The sequence below is a fragment of the Piliocolobus tephrosceles genome, unplaced genomic scaffold (genome assembly GCF_002776525.5).
Source record: "Piliocolobus tephrosceles isolate RC106 unplaced genomic scaffold, ASM277652v3 unscaffolded_75, whole genome shotgun sequence".
NCBI classification, from domain to species: domain Eukaryota; kingdom Metazoa; phylum Chordata; class Mammalia; order Primates; family Cercopithecidae; genus Piliocolobus; species Piliocolobus tephrosceles.
Window position 1 is genome coordinate 516,013 of NW_022334829.1, and position 19,302 is coordinate 535,314.

A 19,302-nucleotide genomic window follows, 5' to 3' on the forward strand; every position below is an offset into this window, starting at 1 on the left:
AGAGCAGAGGCTATGATGGGAGCCCCCTCTTCCCTTTCATCTATGACTCTCATTGCCCTTGCCCAGTTTTCTCTGCTTCCATTTATTTTTTATTTTTTATTTTTAGAGACAAGGTCTCATTCTGTTGTCCAGGCTGGAATGCAGTGGCATGATCGTAGCTCACTGCAGCCTCCACTCCTGGACACAAGTATCCTCTCACCTCAGCCTTACAAGTAGCTGGGACTATATGCACAGGCTACCACGCCAGGCTATTTGTTTCATTATTGGGTAGAGACACGGGTCTCCCTGTGTTGCCCAGGCTGGTGTCAAACTCCTGGCCTCAAGCATCCTTGCACCTTGCCCTTCCAAAGTGCTGGGATTACAGGCCACCCCACCTTGCCTCTCTAGTCCCTGACCGTCCCCACTGGTCAGCCCCAGAAAGCCCAGCAACGAGGGAGCCAGGCTGGGGCAGGAAACACGCAGCAGCCTCCTCTCGCACCCACTTTATTAGGGGGCAGGTGCAGGAGGACCTAGGCCTGCTGTGCCTGCAGTAGCGCCCGCACCTGGCGGATCTGCCAGTCAACACTGGAGCGTGCAGTGCCACCCAAGGCACCATACTGCTCCACACTGTGCCCGTAGTCCCACACGCAGCTCACGTCACCCGAGAACAGGGGGCTGGGGAGAGAGGAAGAGGTGGGCCAGGGAGCTGGGCCACCCTGGGCTCCAGGCACCCAGGCTCACTTCCTAGGAGGCAGCATGGGGAAGGGGATGGGCCGCACCTGATGGTCTGCAGCTCCTGCAGTGACAGCTGGTTGAGGGCGACCCCCTTGGTCTCGGCCATGAACACGGCTTTCCCGGAGGCCTCGTGGGCCTGGCGGAATGGCATCTGGGTGCCAGGGAGGAAGATGGTGCTGAGGCAGCTTCCTCCATGCCCTGATCTGCCTCCACTGCCTGAGCCCCTTCCTTTTTTTTTTTTTTTTTTTCCTGACACAAAGTCTTGCTCTGTTGCCCAGGCTGGAGTGCAGAGGCATGATCTCACCTCACTGCAACCTCCACCTCCCAGGTTCAAGCGATTCTCCTGCCTCAGCCTCCCGAGTAGCTGGGATTACAGGAGTGTGCCACCACACTGGGCTAATTGTTGTATTTTTACAACAATTGTTGCATTTTACAACAAAGGAGACAGGGTTTCACCATGTTGACCAGGCTGGTCTTGAACCCCTGGCCTCAAGTGACCCACCTGCCTTGGCCTCCCAAAGTGCTGGCATTACAGGGGTGAGCCACCAGGCTGGGCCACCTGCGCCCCTTCCTGAGCTTCCCCACCCTCTGGGGGGCACCCCATCTCCTCACCCTCCCCTTGGCTGCTACACACTTACCCCTTTGCGGACCAGGTAATAGGCAAGGTCAGTGGCCAGCATGTCGGGGCTGAGAGCCTGTCCCATGTTCTCTCGGTGAATCTGGGGGCACAGGTGGGCGAGTGGTGAGCCCTGGGGACCCTGGGGTCTGAAGCTGCCAGGTCCAGGACCTGCCCCTCTGCCAGGATGTCCCTGCCTTGGACAGATACTCTCCTACCCACTCGGCTCTGTCTCACTCTCAACTTGAACCATCTTCTCATAATTATCTATAATATTTACGTATGCTATTAACGCTTACTGGTCTGTATGTTTTACTGGCCGTTATGTTTTCAAAGCGTTCTTATCTTTAGCATGCATCAGATGTTCCTGGAGAATTTGTTTTCTGTTTTAGGAGACAGTGTCTTGCTCTGTTGCCCAGGCTGGAGTGCAGTGGCCATGATAGCTCACTGCAGCCTGGACTCAAGGGATCTTCCAGCCTTGGCCTCCCAAATAGCTGGGACTACAGCCATGCATGCCACCATGCCAAGCTAATTTGTTGTTGTTGTTTTGGGCTTTTTTGAGACAGGGTCTTGTTCTGTCGCTCAAGTTGGAGTGCAATGGCACAATCCTGGCTCTCTGCATCCTTGACTTCCTGGGCTCAAGGGATCCTCCCACATCAGTCTCCTGAGTGGCTGGGACCACAGGTACACGCCATCACGACTGGCTACTTTAATTTTTTTAATTTTAGAGACAGGGTCTCGCTATGTTGCTCAGGCTGGTTTTGAACTCCTGGGCTCACGTGCTTCTCCTGCCTCAGCCTCTCAAAGTGCTGGGATTACAGGCACGAGCCACCAGGCCTAGCCACTGGAGAATTTACTAAGAAAAAAGTACAAATTGCTGGGGACCACCCCCAGAGTCTCTGATTCAGCCATCTGGAGTGGGGCCTCACATTGTATTTCTCAGGAGTTCTGAGGTGATGCTGGTGCTGCTAGTTGGGGGACTAGCTTCCAAAATCATTTATTTATTTATTTATTATTATTATTTTTTGAGATGGAGTCTTGCTGTCACACAGGCTGGAGTGCAGTGGCACGATCTCTGCTCACTACAATCTCCATCACTCGGATTCAAGCAATTCTCCTGTCTCAGCCTCCTGAGTAGCTGGAATTATAGGCGTGTACCACCACACCCAGCTAATTTTTATATTTTTAGTAAAGACGGGGTTTTGCTATGTTGGCCAGGCTGGTCTTGAACTCCTGACCTCAAGTGATCTGCCCACCTTAGTCTCACAAATTGATGGGATTACAGGCATGAGGCTCTGCGCCCAGCCAAGAAAGACCGATTTCAAGACACATCCTGAACTATCTAGGAATGAAATGATGTGGTGATGGGAATTTGCTTCAAAATAAGGGGGTAAAGGAGTGGGGGAGAGCTGTAGGTAAAGACTGCTGGAGCCAGGATGTCTGTGAGTTGATTATTATTGAAGCTGGGTGTCGGTACATAGGGTTCATTATGCATTCTCTAGCTGTTATATACATAAATTTCCCATAATAATTGGTTTTAAAAGAAATCAGCCAGGAAAGTGGCTCATGCCTATAATCCCAGCACTTTGGGAGACCAAGGTGGGAAGATTGCTTGGGGCCGGGAGTTTGAGACCAACCGGAGAAATATGGGGAGACCCTGTCTCTACAAAAAATAAAAAAATTAGCCAGGCATGGTGGCGCATGTTTATAGTCCCGGTTACTCTGGAGACTGAGGTGGGAGGATCACTTGAGCCCAGGAGTTTGAGACTACAGTGAGCTACGACTGCACCACTGCACTCCAGCCTGGGTGACAGAGAGCGACCCTGTCTCTAAACAAAGGTTTTTTTAGATATTTAATTTAATTTAATTGACATATTTGTAGACGGAGTTTTACTCTGTAGTCCAGGCTGGAGTGCAGTGGCATGATCTTGGCTCACTACAACTTCCATCTCATGGGTTCAAGTGATTCTCCTGCCTCAGCCTCCCGAGTAGCTGGGATTACCGATGTGAGCCATCATGTCTGGCTCATTTTTGCATTTTTAGTAGAGAACATGGTTATGCCATGTTGGCCAGGCTGGTCTCAAACCCCCGACCTCAAGTGCTCCATCTGCCTCGGTCTCCCAAAGTGTGAGATTCCAGGCATGAGCCACTGCACCGGGCCTTTTGTATAGATTTTCTTTTTTTAAAAAGAGTTCTGGTCTGGCCAGTTGACAGACCCAAGGCCCCCTGAGTCTCATCTACTTCCACTGTAAGGCAGCAGTTTCTGTCCTTTCCCTGTTCCCCAGGAGCAGGAGCGAGCACACCTCTCCTTCCCTGCCCCAGGTCCTCCAGCCCTACCTCGCCTCCTCCCAAGGCCACCCTCCTTGCATGCCCACCCCAGTGCCTGGGACCTAGGGGAGGAGAGGCAGGTGGGTGATGTCTTGCCTGCAGCGTAGAGATGACGCCAGTGGCCACCTGGAGCACGGCACTCATAGTGTCTGACACTTCAAACACAGCTTCCTTGTCTTCCTGGGAGGCACATGGCAGGAGGTGAGGGCCTAGCAGCCCCCTTGCACCCAGGGTCCCCACAGCCCCACCCCCGCAACTGAGGCATCCCCACTGCCTTCCATGGGAAGAACACTTAGTACCCCAACAAAGGAAGGGCAGAGAGTGCAAGGGCAGCCATGGATGAGGCTGTGTGCACAGGATGGGAGGATGTATGGCAATCCCCGGGTGAGGCCCTGCCTGGGTATGCCAGAGCCCTGAGAACTGGCACGTAGTAGGCAGGCCTCCCCCTGGCCTCGCACCTGTAAGTCTTTGTTGTAGGTGCTGGGAAGTCCCTTGAGGGTCATCAGGAGCCCGGCACACTGCGGGAAGAGGGAGGCACAGGGGCTGGACCCGGGATCCTGCCCCGTGGCCACCCACCATCAGCCCAGAGGCTCCGCCCTTCCCCCTGCCTTGCTCACCCGCCCAAACACACGCCCAGCCTTGCTCCGGATCAGCTCCAAACTGTCGGGGTTTTTCTTCTGGGGCATCAGGCTGCTTCCCGTGCTGGGGACAGAGGTGCTGGCGCTGAAAGGGCTGGATCCTTGGCTGGTCCAGTAGCTCACAGGCCAGGTCTGGCGGAGGGGTGGGGCGGGGAGGAAGGAAGCCACACCCGCAGGGGGCGGGGAATACAGAGGCCGGCAGGGGCAGATGGAGGTGGCAGTTCAGGGCTTACCTGTAGGCATCCGAGAGCTGCACGAAGCTGAATTCCTTGGTGCAGTAGAGGATGAGGTCCTCGGCCATCCTGCTGAGATGGGTCATGCATAGCGAAGCCCAGAACAGGAACTCAGCTGAGAGGGGAGAAAAGGTTCCCAGTCACCAGGCCTCTCCCATCCCCACCCAGCCTGACCATACAGGGGTCGGGAGGAGGTTAGGCGGTGGGGGGACCCAGCTAAATTTTCATTTTTCGTAAAGATGGGGTCGTGTTATGTCGCCCAGGCTGGTCTGAAACTCGTGGGCTCAAGCAATCCTCCTGCCTTGGCCTCCCAAAGTGCTGGGATTACAAACGTGAGCCACTGCACCTAGCCTGTTTTTTGTTATTGTTGTTTTAAATAAACCAGCTTTACCGAGTTATCACCCACATACAATTTATCCATTTATTTATTTATTTTTTTGAGATGGAGTCTCGCTCCCATCGTGCAGGCTGTAGTGCAGTAGCGCAATCTCGGCTCACTGCAACCTCTACCTCCCAGGTTCAAGCGAATCTCCTTCCTCAGCCTCCTGAGTAGCTGGGATTACAGGCATGCACCACCATGCCCAGCTAATTTTTGTGCTTTTAGTGGAGACGGGGTTTCCCCATGTTGGCCAGGCTGGTCTTGAACTCCTGACCTCAGGTGATCCACCTGCCTCGGCCTCCCAAAGTGCTAGGATGACAGGCATGAGCCACCATGCCTGACCTATTTATTTTTATGTTATTTTTTGAGTTGGAGTTTCGCTCTTGTTGCCCAGGCTGGAGTGCACTGGCGCGATCTCAGCTCACTGCAGCCTCCACCTCCCAGGTTCAAGCAATTCTCTGGCCTCAGCCTCCCAAGCAGCTGGGATTACAGGCACCTGCCACCACATGCCAAGCTAAATTTTGTATTCTTAGTAGAGATGGGGTTTCACCATGTTGGCCAGTGCTGGGATTACAGGCGTGAACCACTGTGCCCCACCCAATTTACCCATTTAAGCTTTACACTTCAGTGTACAACCATCACCACAACCAGACTGTCCGTAGAGGGGTGGGAAGAGACTGGAGAGAAGCTGGGCTGAGGGACTAAAGTGAGGCACAGGGCAGGGGACTGGCTCCCCAAGACTTACCCACAAAGTCCCGCTCACTAGTGGCATCCATGCTGTTGAGAGTGATGGCCCCAAAGTTGAGTTCTGGGGGGTGGGAGGAAGCGGGGCTGGGCTGGAGGACAGGAAGTGGCTCCCTCTCCCCGAACTAGGTTGCCCAGCCCCCACCCCTGATCAGGGTGGGGCGGCAGCTGGGGGAGGGATCTTTTGCACAGTCCCAGGAGGGAGGCAGGAGCCCTGAGTCTCTCACTACCAAGCACCCCTGCCATGAGTGACCCCTAGACTTGATGAACTCAGTGCCCGTAGGCAATGAATGAAGGTTTCACCAGGAGCTACAGGCCCCTGCCCTCTGGTTTCAGGTGTGTCTGCGGGTCCTGGCGGGTGCTGAGGGTGACTCTCCCTGGGGAGGAGGGGCAGGGCGTCTCACCTGCTCGAAGCAGCTCTCGGTCCACACCCAGGGGATTGCCTGCAATGGCCCCACTGCAGGGACAGGGATTCATGGTGACCAGGGCTCCTGGCAGGCAGCCCTGACACATACACACACACGCACGCAAGCACACAGAGAACCAAGTCCTGGTTGCCAGGGCAACCACCTGGAGCTCAGCCTCTTCCCTGGCCCAGTTGCCTTGGGTACGGAATACTTGTCCCTAAGTGTCCACAGAACACTTGTCCCCAAGCACCGAGTCACCCTGGGTGCAGGACACTTGTCTCCTGACACATGTTCCCATATGTCAGGCTAAGGGCAGCAGGCTGGGCTTGCCAGGAGCCTTGCTGGAGGGCTCTGGCCCTGCTCAGACACATTCAATGGCTTGGTCATCCCCACCTTAGCGAGAGCTGGGGCTCCATGCAGGGTCCCCCGCTGAGCAGATAAGGCGGCTTTCTGTCCCACTCTGCCCTTCCCAGCTCTGTCAATCCCTAAGGCTATGCAGCAGCCACCCCCACCAGGCCCTCGGGGCACTGGAGCCTCACCCACCTCCCCAGGGGCAGGACATTGATCCGCTTCCGCACCTCCAGCAGCCGCTCAGAGTCTCGGGTCAGCGCCACGGCGTGGCTGTGGGAAGCCAGGAGCAGGAGGGTCAGGGCAGCCAGGGTCCTCCCCTCTAGCACGGCCCCTGCACCTCACCTGGCTCACCTCAGAATCCAGTGGCTCCAGCGGATGGGCTGGGCCCTCTGCAGATGGGTGTACCCCGGGAAGAGGACATCACGTTCCCTGTGGGAGAGGAGGAGCAGGAGGTCGGGTGGAGGCTCGTGCAAGGCCTGCCTGTGACACTGGGACCCTGTCACCCCTGGAAAAAGTGTCGCCCTGCAGCACTCCACCTGAATGAGGTATCTGGTGATCTCCCAGGGACAAGTCGGTCTTAAGGGAAAAAGGCCGGAAGTGGGGCCGTGTGAACCAAGGACTGGGCCTCAGCTGTGGGGCCTCCTGGGGTGAGGCTTTGCCAGAAACACCCAAAGTCCAGCCTCTGTAACTCAGCATCTCTGAGCGGGGGCCAGACCAGGGGAGGAGGCCCATGTTGGGTATGACTTGACTGTGAGAGGTTTCGTTTGAGGACCCTAGAAATAGCTGAGGCTCGTTCAAGGGCTGCTCTGAGCAGGTAAGATGCCCTGTACCACATTCAAGTAGGCAGGGCAGAGGCAGAGGTGCTGTGAGTGATGGTCCTGTTTTCTTGTTGTTTTGTTTTGTTTTTGTTTTTAGAGACAGGGTCTCATTCTGTTGCCCAGGCTGGAGTGCAGTGGCACAATCATAGCTCACTGCTGCCTCTATCTCCTGGGCTCAAGTGATCCTCCTGCCTCAGCCTCCTGAGTAGCTGGGACTAAAGGGACATGCCACCATGCCCGGCCAATTTTTAATTTTTTGTAAAGATGGGGTCTTGTGGCCAGGCACGGTGGTGCATGCCTGTAATCCCAGCGCTTTGGGAGGCCAAGGTGGGTGGATCACGAGGTCAGGAGATCGAGACCATCCTAGGTAACACAGTGAAACCCTGTCTCTACCAAAACCACAAAAAATTAGCCGGGTGTGGTGGCGGGCTCCTGTCGTCCCAGCTACTCGGGAGGCTGAGGCAGGAGAATGGCATGAACCCGGGAGGCAGAGCTTGCAGTGAGCTGAGATTTCACCACTGCACTCCAGCCTGGGCGACAGAGTGAGACTCCATCTCACTCTGTGAGATGGGGTCTTGCCATGTTGCCTAGGGTGGTCTGAAATTCCTGGGTTCAGGCAATCCTCCTGCCTTGGCCTCCCAAAGGGCTGGGATTACAAATGTGAGCCACCATACCTGGCCTGTTTGTTGTTGTTGTTATTGTTGTTTTTGAGAAAGAGTTTTGCTTTTGTTGCCCAGGCAGGAATGCAGTGGTATGATCTCAGCTCACTGCAACCTCTGCCTCCCAGGTTCAAGAGATTCTCCTGCCTCCCAAGTAGCTGGGATTACAGGTGCCTACCATCACACCCGGCTAATTTTGTGTATTTTTATAGTAGAGATGGGGTTTCACCATGTTGGCGAAGGCTAGTCTCGAACTCCTGACCTCAGGTGATCCACCCGCCTCAGCCTCCCAAAGTGCTGGGATTACAAGCGTGAGCCACTGCACCTGGCCTGTTGTTTTGGATAAACCAGCTTTACTGAGATATCATTCACAAACAATTTACTCATTTAAAATTTACACTTTACTGTACAACCATCACCATAACCAATTTTATAACATTTTCATCACTGCATAAATAAATTCTGTACTCAAGGCCAGGCACGGTGGCTCAAGCCTTTAATCCCAGCACTTTGGGAGGCCAAGAGGGAAGGATCACTTAAGGCTGGGAGTTTGAGACCAGCCTGAGCCACATAGAGAGATCCCGTTTCTACAAAATATTTAAAACATTCGTGGCTGGGCATGGTGGCTCATGCCTGTAATCCCAGCACTTTGGGAGTCCGAGGTGGGTGGATCACGAGCTCAGGAGATTAAGACCATCCTGGCTAACACGGTGAAAGCCCATCTCTACTAAAAATACAAAAAATTAGCCGGGCGTGGTGGCGGGCACCTGTACTCCCAGTTACTCGGGAAGCTGAGGCAGGAGAATGTCGTGAACCTGGGAGGCAGAGATTACAGTGAGTAGAGATTGTGCCACTGCACTCCAGCCTGGGCGACAGGGCGAGACTCCATCTCACAGGCGGTGCACACCTGTAGTTCTAGCTACTCAGAAAGCTGAGGTAGGAGGATCATTTGATTCCAGGAGTTTGAGGCTGCAGTGAGCTATTATCGAGCCACTGTACTCCAGCCTAGGTGACAGAGCAGGATCTCATTTCTAAAGACAATTTAAAAAGTTAAAAATTTAAAAATTAAGCTGAGTGCAGTGGTTTATGGCTGTACTCCTAGCACTTTGGCAGGCCCAGGTGGGCGGATCACCTGAGCTCAGGAGTTCGAGACCAGCCTGGCCAACATGGCAAAACCCATCTCTACTGAAAAAAATACAAAAATTAGCTGGACATGGTGGTGCACACCTGTAATCTCAGCTACTTGGGAGTCTGAGGCACTACAATCGCTTGAACCCAGAAGGCAGAGTTTGCAGTTAGCTAAGATCGCGCCACTATACCCCAGACTAGGCGGCAGAGCAAAACCCTGTCTCAAAAAAAAAAAAAAAAAAATTAAAGAAACTTTGAACTCAGTAGCAGATACTCCCTGTTCCTCCTAGCAGCCCTGCCCTACCTGCTGAGTGACAATTCTTGTGCCCTTATTTCCCCCCAAGTCTGCAAAACAAGCATCACAGGGAGTTGAGGAAGAGGAGGGGTCTCTGACAACACATGGAGACTCCTCAGCAGCTCTTCGTCCAGGTCTGTAAGGAACAAATCCAGTCCCAAAGACACCAGGTCTCAGAAGCCAAAGCCTGAAATGAGGCCAGCAGGAGGCAGCCTTTGGCTCTGTCTTGTGCCAGATGGGCTGGTTGGGGACACGAAGCTTGGGATGGGGGCTCTGGGGGACAGGCAGGGTGGGGAGTGACTCTGGCTGCTCCAGGCACAGCCAAGCTAGCTGTGCTTGGCTTAGTTTCCTGCCCTCAACTCTGCAAATGGTGAGTTTCCTTTTTTTTTTCTTTTTTTTCTTGGAGACGGAGTCTCGCTCTGTAGCCCAGGCTGGAGTGCAATGGCACGATCTCGGTTCATTGCAACCTCCGCTTCCCGGGTTCAAGCAGTTCTCCTGCCTCAGCCTCCCGAGTAGCTGGGATTATAGGCGCCCGCCACCACGCTTGGCTAATTTTTGTATTTTTAGTAGAGACAGTTTCACCATGTTGGCCAGGCTGGTCTCAAACTCCTGACCTCAGGTGATTCACCCACCTTGGCCTTCCAAAGTGCTGAGATTATAGGCATGAGCCACCACACCCGGCCCCACGACGGGTGAGTCTTTCCTGCCTGCTGAGCTAGACTGGCATGGGAGCATTGGGGCCTGCAGGAAATGGCCCACTCCTAGCTACTCTGCCTCGATCCTGGAGTTCTGGGATGTTCCTGTCCCCCGGGGCCTGGCACCCCCACCCTGTTCACCCCTGCCCCCTAGGTCTCCTGTTCAGGCTGCCATCACACCTCTGTCTGCCCCCTGGGTGTCCCTGTAGGACTCACGCCTCTGCCCTATCCACCATGGTCCTGATGAGCTCCCAGAGGAGGCCTGAGAGCGTGGAGCAGGTCTGCCGCATCCATAGCCTGAGGTCCGTGACCACCTGTGCGAGGAGGAGGTGGTGCTCAGGGAGGTTGACGTGTTGCTTCCCTGAGAAGCCAGGATCGTTGCAGAGCTCTAACTGCCCCCTGGGCTCCCCAAGTTTGGGACAACATGGAGCAGTGGGGTGGAGGGGCTAGAAGCACCTGGTCATTCCGGCTCCGTCCCGTGTGCAGCTTCCCTGCCGTTTCACCAATGAGCTCCTGGAGGTGAAGGGAGACCCAAGGTCATGGTCTGTATCCCCCAAGGAGTCAATCCAGGCAGGGCAGGGTTCCTCATCAGCCCCGCTAACCTACCTCCGTACTCCAGGGCTCCAGATCCTGCCCAAATCTCTCACCATTTCTGCTGAGGCCTATTGTTCTTTTTTTTTTTTTTTTTTTTAAATGTTTGTAGTTGTGGGACCTCGTTATGTTGTCCAGGCTGGTCTGGAACTCCTGGCCTCAAGCGATCCTCCCACCTCAGCCTCCCAAAGTGTTAGGATTATAGGCATGAGCCAGGGTGCCTGGCCCATGTCCTAAGGTCTCACCTGCTGTCTGCCAGTGGCGAAGTAAACAGAATGATGGTGCTAATGCTCAAAATGGCCCTGGGCAAGGTGGAGAGGGGAGGCCAGGACAGCGGTGGGACTCCAGGGGTCATACCTTCAGGCGGCGCTCATTGGCTGTGTGGATGTCCTCATCGTTGGGGCTGAGTTTGAAGGTGCCCTGGGCCCACTCCTCAGCCACCTATAGCGGGTAGCAGCAATGCCAGGGGTCAGGTGAGCAGGCATCAGCAGCTAAGAGAGCCCCAGCCCTGGTCCCACCCTATCCGTGATGACTGACTGTCCTCATCCAGGATCTGAGTCCTGGAAGTGCACCCTGGGAGGGGGCATCTCAGGCCCACCTTTACCCATGAGCCATGTGGGTCACAGGGATCATTAAAAGATGGAGAGAGGTGGACATCAAGGCACACAGTTAAACAGCACTTGAGTATATAATTAGTTCAATGTGAAACCACAGATGAGCAACACTGCACTATTTGCTTAGGGATTTGGTGGGAGCCTGGGGCCACAGGGAAGGGGCCTTGGGTGGGGCTTTAGCCACGGCGAGTACCTTGTCTAGGCCATGGAGTATCTGGTCCATCTCGGCCTTGGTGAGGAGCCCTGCCTTCTCCAGGCCCCTGCTGTAGGCTTTGCTGCCTTGAACATCCACCTCCCAAAGGTGCCGGTCATAGGCAATGGACGCGTTGAACTTCTCCATGATGGGGTCCACTGCACCCACAAACCGGCCACCCCAAAGCTTCCCACTCTGGCCAGGAGAGCAAGAACAATTAGTGTCTCCTCCACCCTCCAGAACAGCGCTTCTTGCAGTCTTCGGGAAACTTACCAAGTCTGATGGTAGCAGGGACATCAGATCATTCTAACTGGGCAGACAAGGAGGCTGAGACCTTCCCAGAGTCACCATGGGACTGAGCATGGGAGTGAGCATGGGAACGTGGCTGAACACCAAAAGTTTGGGTTCTTTTTTTTTTTTTTTTTTGAGACAGATTCTCACTCTGTCAGCAGCCAGGCTGGAGTGCAATGGCACCATCTCGGCTCACTGCAACCTCTGCCTCCCAGGTTCAAAAGATTCTCCTGCCTCAGACTCCCAAGTAGCTGGCATTATAGGCACGTGCCACCACAGCCCGGTAATTTTTGTATCATTAGTAGAGATGGGGTTTCACCATGTTGGCTAGGCTGGTCTTGAACTCCTGACCTCAGGTGATCCTCCCGCCTTGGCCTCTGAAAGTGCTAGAATTACAGGCATGAGCCACTGCGTGTGGCCTTAAAGTTGGGGTTCTTTCCCACCACATGGCCCCACTCCAACGAGATGGTGGCAGGGCCTGAGGCATCCCTGGGACCACAGCAGAGCTTCTGGAACCTTTCCTACCACTGACCAAGGTGCCAGGTGCCATCCTAATTGTTGACACAACCCTCTGGGGTAGGCACCAACACAATTCCACTATGAAGAGGGGGAAACTGAGGCACAGAGGGGCATGCAGCCTGCCCTCACCTGGGGTGGGAGAGCCAGGGCTGCAGCCCAGCAGTCTGAAGTCAGAACCCATGCTCTTCACCCCTGTTCCACCAGTCAGAACCCAGCTCTTCACCCCTGTTCCACCAGGGCTTCTGGACTTGGCTCTGGTGTCCTGAACCTTTGCTGTAGGGATAGGCAAAGAGGCCTTGAGGGTCTCCACCAAGCTTAAATGCTCTGCTACTCTCCCTCACAGCTTGGAGCTGGACTAAGATCCCAATTCCTACCACTCCCTTGGCTCTGAAAAGCACCCTGATACCCCCCATTGTCACTGGCCTTCTAGGAGGTCACTGGGTGACCCCTTACTCCCTAGGAGCCAAGGGCAGAGGAATGGTATGTAGGCATCTACGTTTTGTTCTTTTTTTTGAGATACAGTCTCACTCTGTCACCTAGGCTGGAGTGCAGTGGCATGATCTCGGCTCACAGCAACCTCCGCCTCCCGAGTTCAAGCCAATTTTCCTGCCTCAACCTCCCGACTAGCTGGAATTACAGACGTGTGCCACCACACCCGGCTGAGTTTTGTATTTTTAGTAGAGACAGGGTTTCACCATGTTGGTCAGACTGGTCTCGAACTCCTGATCTCAGGTGATCCCCTGACCTCAGCCTCCTAAAGTGCTTGGGATTACAGGCATGAGCCACCGTACCCAGCCCGTTTTGTTTGTTTAAAAACATTTTTTAAAATTCTTTTTCTTTTTTTTGAGATGGAGTCTTGCTGTGTCACCCAGGCTGGAGTGCAGTGGCAGGATCTCGGCTCACTACAAGCCCCACCTCCCAGGTTCACGCCATTCTCCTGCCTCAGCCTCCTAAGTAGCTGGGACTACAGGCGCCCACCACCATGCCTGGCTAATTTTTTTTTTTTTTTTTTTAAGCAGAGACCAGGTTTCACTGTGTTAGCCAGAATGGTCTTGATCTCCTGACCTCGTGATCTGCCTGCCTCGGCCTCCCAAAGTGCTGGGATTACACGTGTGAGCCACCGCACCCAGCCTTTAAATTCTTTTTTAGACACAGGGTCTCACTCTGTTACCCAGCTTGGAGTGCACTGGCACCATCATAGCTCACTGCAGCCTCAAACTCCTGGGCTCAACCAGTCCTCTTGCCTCAGCTTCCCCAGTAGTTGGGACTACAAGCATGCGCCACCACATCCAGACAGTTTTCAAAAATTTTGTAGGGCCGGGCCAGGCAGCGAGACTCCGTTACAGAAAAAAAAAAAAAATTGTAGGGCCAGGAGTGGTGGCTCACGCCTGTAATCCTAGCACTTTGGGAGGCTGAGGTGGGTGGATCACGAGGTTAGGAGATAGAGACCACCCTGGCTAACATGGTGAAACCCAGTCTCTACTAAAAATACAAAAATGAGCTGGGCGTGGTGGTGCTCACCTGTAGTCCCAGCCACTTAGGAGGCTAAGGCAGGAGAATCACTTGAACCCAAGAGGCGGAGTTTGCAGTGAGCCAAGATTGCGCCACTGCACTCCAGCCTGGGTGCACTCCAGCCTGGGTGACAGAGCAAGACTCTGTCTCAAAATAAATAAATAAATAAAAATAAAAAAAATTGGTAGAGACAGGGTCTCACTATGTTGCCTAGGCTGGTCTTGAACTCCTGGTCTCAAGCCATCCTCCAGCCTCAGCTTCCCAAAGTGCTGGGATTACAGACATGAGCCAAGGCGCCGGCCACATCTATGTTTTGAAAGAGGGCAGAGACCAGGGCATGGGACAGATCGGGGAGGGGGTACAGAATACCTGGGGCACAGCCCTAGTGCCCTGGACTGGGAGGAGGGTGGGGTGGAGGTGGGCATGTCACTTCACTGACGTCCTTTTTGTGGAAGGGAGTCTACAATGGCAATGAGAACATATATCCTCCTCTATCCCCCTGCAATACCCCAGACTTCTATTAACCACCTGGCCTGGCACCTATTATTAAACCTCAGGGTTGGGAGGCTCAGGCAGGTGGATCACTTGAGGTCAGGAGTTCAAGATCAGCCTGGCCAACATGGTGAAACCCCGTTTATACTAAAAATACAAAAATTAGCCAGGCTCGGTGGCGGGCAGCTGTAGTCCCAGACACTTGGGAGTCTGAAGCAGGAGAATCGCTTGAACCCTGGAGGTAGAGGTTGTGGTGAGCAGAGATGGCGCCATTGCACTCCAGCTTGAGCGACAGAGCAAGACTCCTTCTTAAAAATAATAATAAGGGCCAGGCGCGGTGGCTCATGCCTGTAATCCCAGCACTTTGGGAGGCCAAAACAGGCAGATCACGAGGTCAGGCGATCGAGACCATCCTGGCTAACACGGTGAAACCCCGTTTTAACTAAAAATACAAAAATTAGCTGGGCGCGGTGGGGGGCGTCTGTAGTCCCAGCTACTCGGGAGGCTGAGGCAGGAGAATGGCGTGAACACGGGAGGCGGAGCTTGCAGTGAGCGGAGATTGCGCCACTGCACTCCAACCTGGGCGACAGAGCGAGACTCCGTCTCAAAATCAAAAAGATAATAAGATAAAGATAATAATAGTACCTATCTGATAGCCTTGTTGTGAGCATTTAATCAGATAGTATTTGCAAATTGCATATATAACATGGTGCCTGGTGCTCAAGAAGGACTTGAGAAATGCCAGCTGTTACTAAGGGAGGGCTGGCAGGGGACAGGACATGCTTCAGCTCCACTCCTGGTTCCTGGGTGCACCACAGAAACCTCTACAGTGCTCTGGCCCTGAGCTGTGAGCTGACCCCTCCATGCCCAACAGCCCCGGCTGCCAAAGGACTCTGCCCTGCAGAGGCAGCCTCCACCCCCCACCCTGTCTTTTGAGCTGGTCCTGCCCCTTACCCCACAGCTGCCCCACCAAGCCCAGATCTCCAGCAAAGCACCACGTGGGGCCCTGGTCCTGATTACTGGAGCCAGCCAGTCAGAATTGGGGCCAGCCTGCCCTTCAGCCGGGAGCCTGGCACCGCCTCCCCCAGCGGGCTCCTAGGCCACCCTGCCTAGGTTGTTAATAATAAAAACAACTACTTAATAAGCGGAGCGGCAGCCAAACCAATTAGTGCCAACCTACAGGAAGGTCTGGGGCAAGCTGAGGTCACCTGGAGCACTGGGCTTGTGGGAAGCCAGACCACTGTGCTCCAGACCAAACTCCTATCCTTACAGGCAGGCATAATAGGACCCTACGGGGAGATCAGAGTGAGGTGCCTCCCCTTGGGCACTGAGGAGAGAGGAAGCCCAATGTGGTAGCAGAAGGTGCTACTGCAAGCCAGGACACATCTGGGCCAGAATGGTCTCTTCAGGGCCAGAGGATGGGGCACTGAGTTGGGCTGGGTTGAACGAGCAACAGTCAAGTTCGAATGTACATGGGAAACATCAGTTTTGGTTTTGGAATTTGTGGGTTTTTTTCCTTTTTTGAGGTAAAGTCTTGCTTTGTCACCCGGGCTGGAGTGCAGTGGTGCAATCTCGGCTCACTGCAACCTCCGCCTCCCGAGTTCAAGCGATTCTCCTGCCTCACCCTCCCGAATAGCTGGGACTACAGGCACCCACCACCACACCTGGCTAATTTTTGCATTTTTAGTAGAGATGGGGTTTCACCATGTTGGCCAGGCTGGTCTCAAACTCTTGACCTCAGATGATCCACCCGCCTCGGCCTCCCAAAGTGCTGGGATTTCAGGTGTGAACCACCATGCCTGGCAGGGTTTTCTATTTTTATTTTTTGAAACTGGATCTCATTCTGTTGCCTAGGTTGGAGTGCAGGGTGAGATCATGCTCACTGCAGTCTCAAACTTCTGGGTTCAAGCAATCCTCCTGCCTCCACCTCCTGTGAGACTACAGGTGTACGCCACCACACCTGGGTAATTTTCAATGTTTTTTTGTAGAGACAGGATCTCACTATGTTGCCCAGGCTGGTCTGGAATTCCTGGGCTTCAGCAATCCTCCCGCCTCGGCTTCCCAAAGTAGAAATATCAGTACTGTTGTGGTTAGCCACCATTTATTGAGCACCTACTGTTGCTCAGCCCTGTGCTAGGGATTTGACATGTGTTATTATGGCCTTTTATGAGGTGGGCAATATTACCCCTATTTCACAAATGAGGAAAGAGGTTTGGAGGGCCCAAATGACTGGTACAGAAACCAAGTCTGTTTGGCTCCGAAGTCCAGGTCCTGCTCCCCTGCCCCCTGCCCATGACCCAGAAGCTTGCAGGGCACTGAGAAAGAGGAAGTGAATTGCTAGCTAATGAAGGCCAGGAGGGCCTGGAACCCAGACCTCCTGCTTCCCGGGATTCCCTTCATCAAGCATCAGGTGAACAGCCCCTTTCCCCTGAAGGGTCCAAAGCAATGGTCTCATAATCTAGTGCCTTACAGAAGAAGGCCAACAGCTATTATTACCCCCAGTGCCAGATAAATCAACTGTGCCCCAAAGGAAGGAAACCTCTGCCCAGGACTCCGGCATCTCAAGTGGTCAGGAAGAGAAGCCAGAAGCCACTGACCCTAAGGAGCAGTGTCCAGTGAGACAGGAAGGAAACCAGGTACTGGGGTTGCTGGAGTCAGGAGGCGAGGTCCCCTTTTTCCTGGTTCTTTCCACATGCCACAGTCAAGGACAAGAACACTTAGGGGCTAAGCCTTATTCTATAAACAGGGACAATTGCTCTAGCAGGAGAAGGGGTGTGGTGTGGGGTGGGACCTGACAGGAGGACACGGGGAAGAAGGAATGAAGAGGTGGAAGGCTGAAGGCTTGGGAGCACTTTTCCTGGCCAGGCAGGCATCATTGTGAGGTGAGGGCAGAGCCACTCTACCCCTAGTAGTGTGGGTTGGTGGGTTTGCCAAAAGGGCTGCCTGGGGACACAGGTGAGTCCCAGTAAAGGTGACTGCTGAGCTCCAGAAGATGCGCCCGGGAGGGTTGGGGGTGCCGGCTTCCTGGGTAATTTTCAAAATTACTTCCTGGAGGGCGATTCCCAGCAGGGTGGCCCGAGGCAGGTCTGGCGCCCCCACCCTCTCGTTTGGAGGCTGGGAGGACCGGCGTCCCGAGGTCCCACTCACCTCCGAGGCCATGTTGGGCAGTTCCTTGTCGTCCGGAAGCTTCGGTCCACCGGGTCTGGAAGACAAGACAGGACTGACGACCTCCTTGGCCAGCAGGGTCCCCCCGGGCCAGGCTGGCTCCAAGTTCTGGGCACTGCGCTTGGCCGAGCGCAGCCCTTGGGAACACGGACGTGAGCGTGCGCCACCGTTCTCGGCGTCCTCCACGCCCGTCCCGCCCATCCGGCCGCCGCGCACTCACCTCCGCCTGGTCGCACGGACACTGTCGCGCCCGCCACTGGCCAGGGCTTTTCTGGCTATGGGATGGCGTCAGCAGCTGCCGGCCCTGTCCCCACCCCTGGCGGCGGCCGCGTCAACAGGAGGCAGCCCGGTGGGTTGGGCGTTGCCTCCGTCCTCCAATCCTGGCTGTGGGCGGGGACACCTCCGGCTGAGCTAGGAGCTGAGCTGCACCGCTGCGGGGAAGCGGGCGGGGAAAGGGTTGGGGGGACCCCGACGTGAAAGGGGGCTGGGCTGGGGTTGAGGAGGGTAGTGCCCTGGCTTTCGCGCTGCGGTCAGCAGACACGCAGGGGACTGGAGACTCGGGCCAGGGGTAAAGGCTATGACATCAGGCCCGGGCCTGGCGGGTTCACAAGATAAATAAGGTGAAATGGCATGTTCGCCCATTCATTCATTCATTCAACAAACACGTACCAAGCACTTCCATGTGCCAAGTACAGAGTTAGAAAGGCATCGAGGAAAGAGGAAGGAATATCAGAAATAAAGCCCGTGGCAGGCGCGGTGGCTCACAGCTGTAATCCCAGCACTTTGGGAGGCAGAGGGAGGATCGCCTGAGGCTAAGAGTTGGAGATCAGCCTGGGCAATGTAACAAGATCCCGCCTCTACAAAAAATTAATTTAAAAAAGAAAATAGCCGGGCGTGGTGGTGCACGCCTGCAGTCCTAGCTACTGAGGAGGCTGAAGTGGGAGGCGCAGTGGAGCCCAGGAGTTCGAGGCTGCAGTGAGATATTGTGCCACTGCACTCCAGCTTGATCCCTCTAAAAAAGAAAAGAATTGCGGCCGGAGGCCAGGCGCGGTGGCTCACGTCTGTAATCTCAACACTTTGGGGGGCCGAGGCAGGTGGATCATGAGGTCACGAGTTTGAGACCAGTCTGGCCAAGATGGTGAAACCCCATCTCTACTAAAAATACAAAAATTAGCCGGGCACGGTGGTGGGTGCCTGTAATCCCACCGAGTCGGGAGGCTGAGGCAGGAGAATCGCTTGAACCTGGGAGGTGGAGATTGCAGTGAACTGAGATCGTGCCATTGCACTCCAGCCTGGATGACAGAGCAAGATTCTGTCTCAAAAAAGAAAGAGAGAAAGGAAAAAAAGAGAAAAGGCCGGGCACCGTGGCTCACGCCTTTAATTCCAGCACTTTGAGAGGCTGAGGCAGGCGCATCACCTGAGATCAGGAATTCGAGACCAGCCTGGCTAACAAGATGAAACCCTGTCTCTATTAGCCGGGTGTGGTGGTGGGCGCCTGTAGTCCCAGCCACTCAGGCAGGAGAATCCCTTGAACTAGGGAGGTGGAGGTTGCAGTGAGCTGAGATTGTGCCACTGCACTCCAGCCTGGGCAACAGAGTGAGAAAAAAAAAAAAAAAAAAAAGGTTGGTGGGGGGGCTCGGCGCGGTGGCTCACGCTTGTAATCCCAGCACTTTGGGAGGCCAAGGCGGGTGGATCACGAGGTCAGGAGATCGAGACCATCCTGGCTAACACGGTGAAACCCTGCCTCCACTAAAAATACAAAAAATTAGCCGGGCGTGGTGGCGGGTGCCTGTAGTCCCAGCTACTCCGGAAGCTGAGGCAGGAGAATGGCGTGAACCCAGGAGGCGGAGCTTGCAGTGAGCCGGATTGTGCTACTGCACTCCAGCCTAGGCGACAGAGCGAAACTCCGTCTCAAAAAAA

General features: G+C 54.6%; 1 protein-coding gene and 1 pseudogene across 5 annotated transcripts; one reads left to right on the forward strand and one right to left on the reverse strand.

Annotated features, from left to right (window-relative positions):
- Positions 1-233: 233 nt before the first annotated feature.
- Positions 234-17,723, reverse strand: LOC111530451 (argininosuccinate lyase). 5 transcript variants are annotated; one of them, XM_023197655.2, is made up of 17 exons: positions 17,603-17,723; positions 17,365-17,419; positions 11,404-11,598; positions 10,954-11,037; positions 10,462-10,518; positions 10,222-10,319; positions 6,762-6,839; positions 6,603-6,680; positions 6,057-6,109; positions 5,654-5,716; positions 4,530-4,644; positions 4,276-4,360; positions 4,117-4,176; positions 3,755-3,838; positions 1,353-1,433; positions 759-865; positions 467-654 (listed from the first exon to the last, which is right to left on the reverse strand). In XM_023197655.2, exons 2-17 carry the CDS (start codon positions 17,374-17,376, stop codon positions 510-512), a joined length of 1,395 nt encoding a protein of 464 aa, XP_023053423.2. In that variant the 5' UTR covers positions 17,377-17,419; positions 17,603-17,723; the 3' UTR covers positions 467-509. The 5 variants fall into 5 exon arrangements, with proteins under 5 accessions (XP_023053420.2, XP_023053421.2, XP_023053423.2 ...); XM_023197652.2 differs by lacking the exon at positions 17,603-17,723 and having other exon boundaries at positions 234-654; positions 17,365-17,589; XM_023197656.2 differs by lacking the exon at positions 11,404-11,598.
- Positions 17,665-19,302, forward strand: part of LOC113219656 — a 4,547-nt pseudogene continuing 2,909 nt past the window's right edge.

What these genes read in the sequence shown, in the direction of transcription:
- LOC111530451 (XM_023197652.2), bottom strand. Translation starts at nt 17,583, where the DNA reads ATGGGCGGGACGGGCGTGGAGGACGCCGAGAACGGTGGCGCACGCTCA. An exon ending in CCAATGAGCGCCGCCTGAAG is followed by an intron (nt 10,519 to 10,953) that starts GTATGACCCCTG and finishes CTTCACCTCCAG; the next exon opens with GAGCTCATTGGTGAAACGGC. An exon ending in GCGTCATCTCTACGCTGCAG is followed by an intron (nt 1,434 to 3,754) that starts GCAAGACATCAC and finishes CTGTGCCCCCAG; the next exon opens with ATTCACCGAGAGAACATGGG.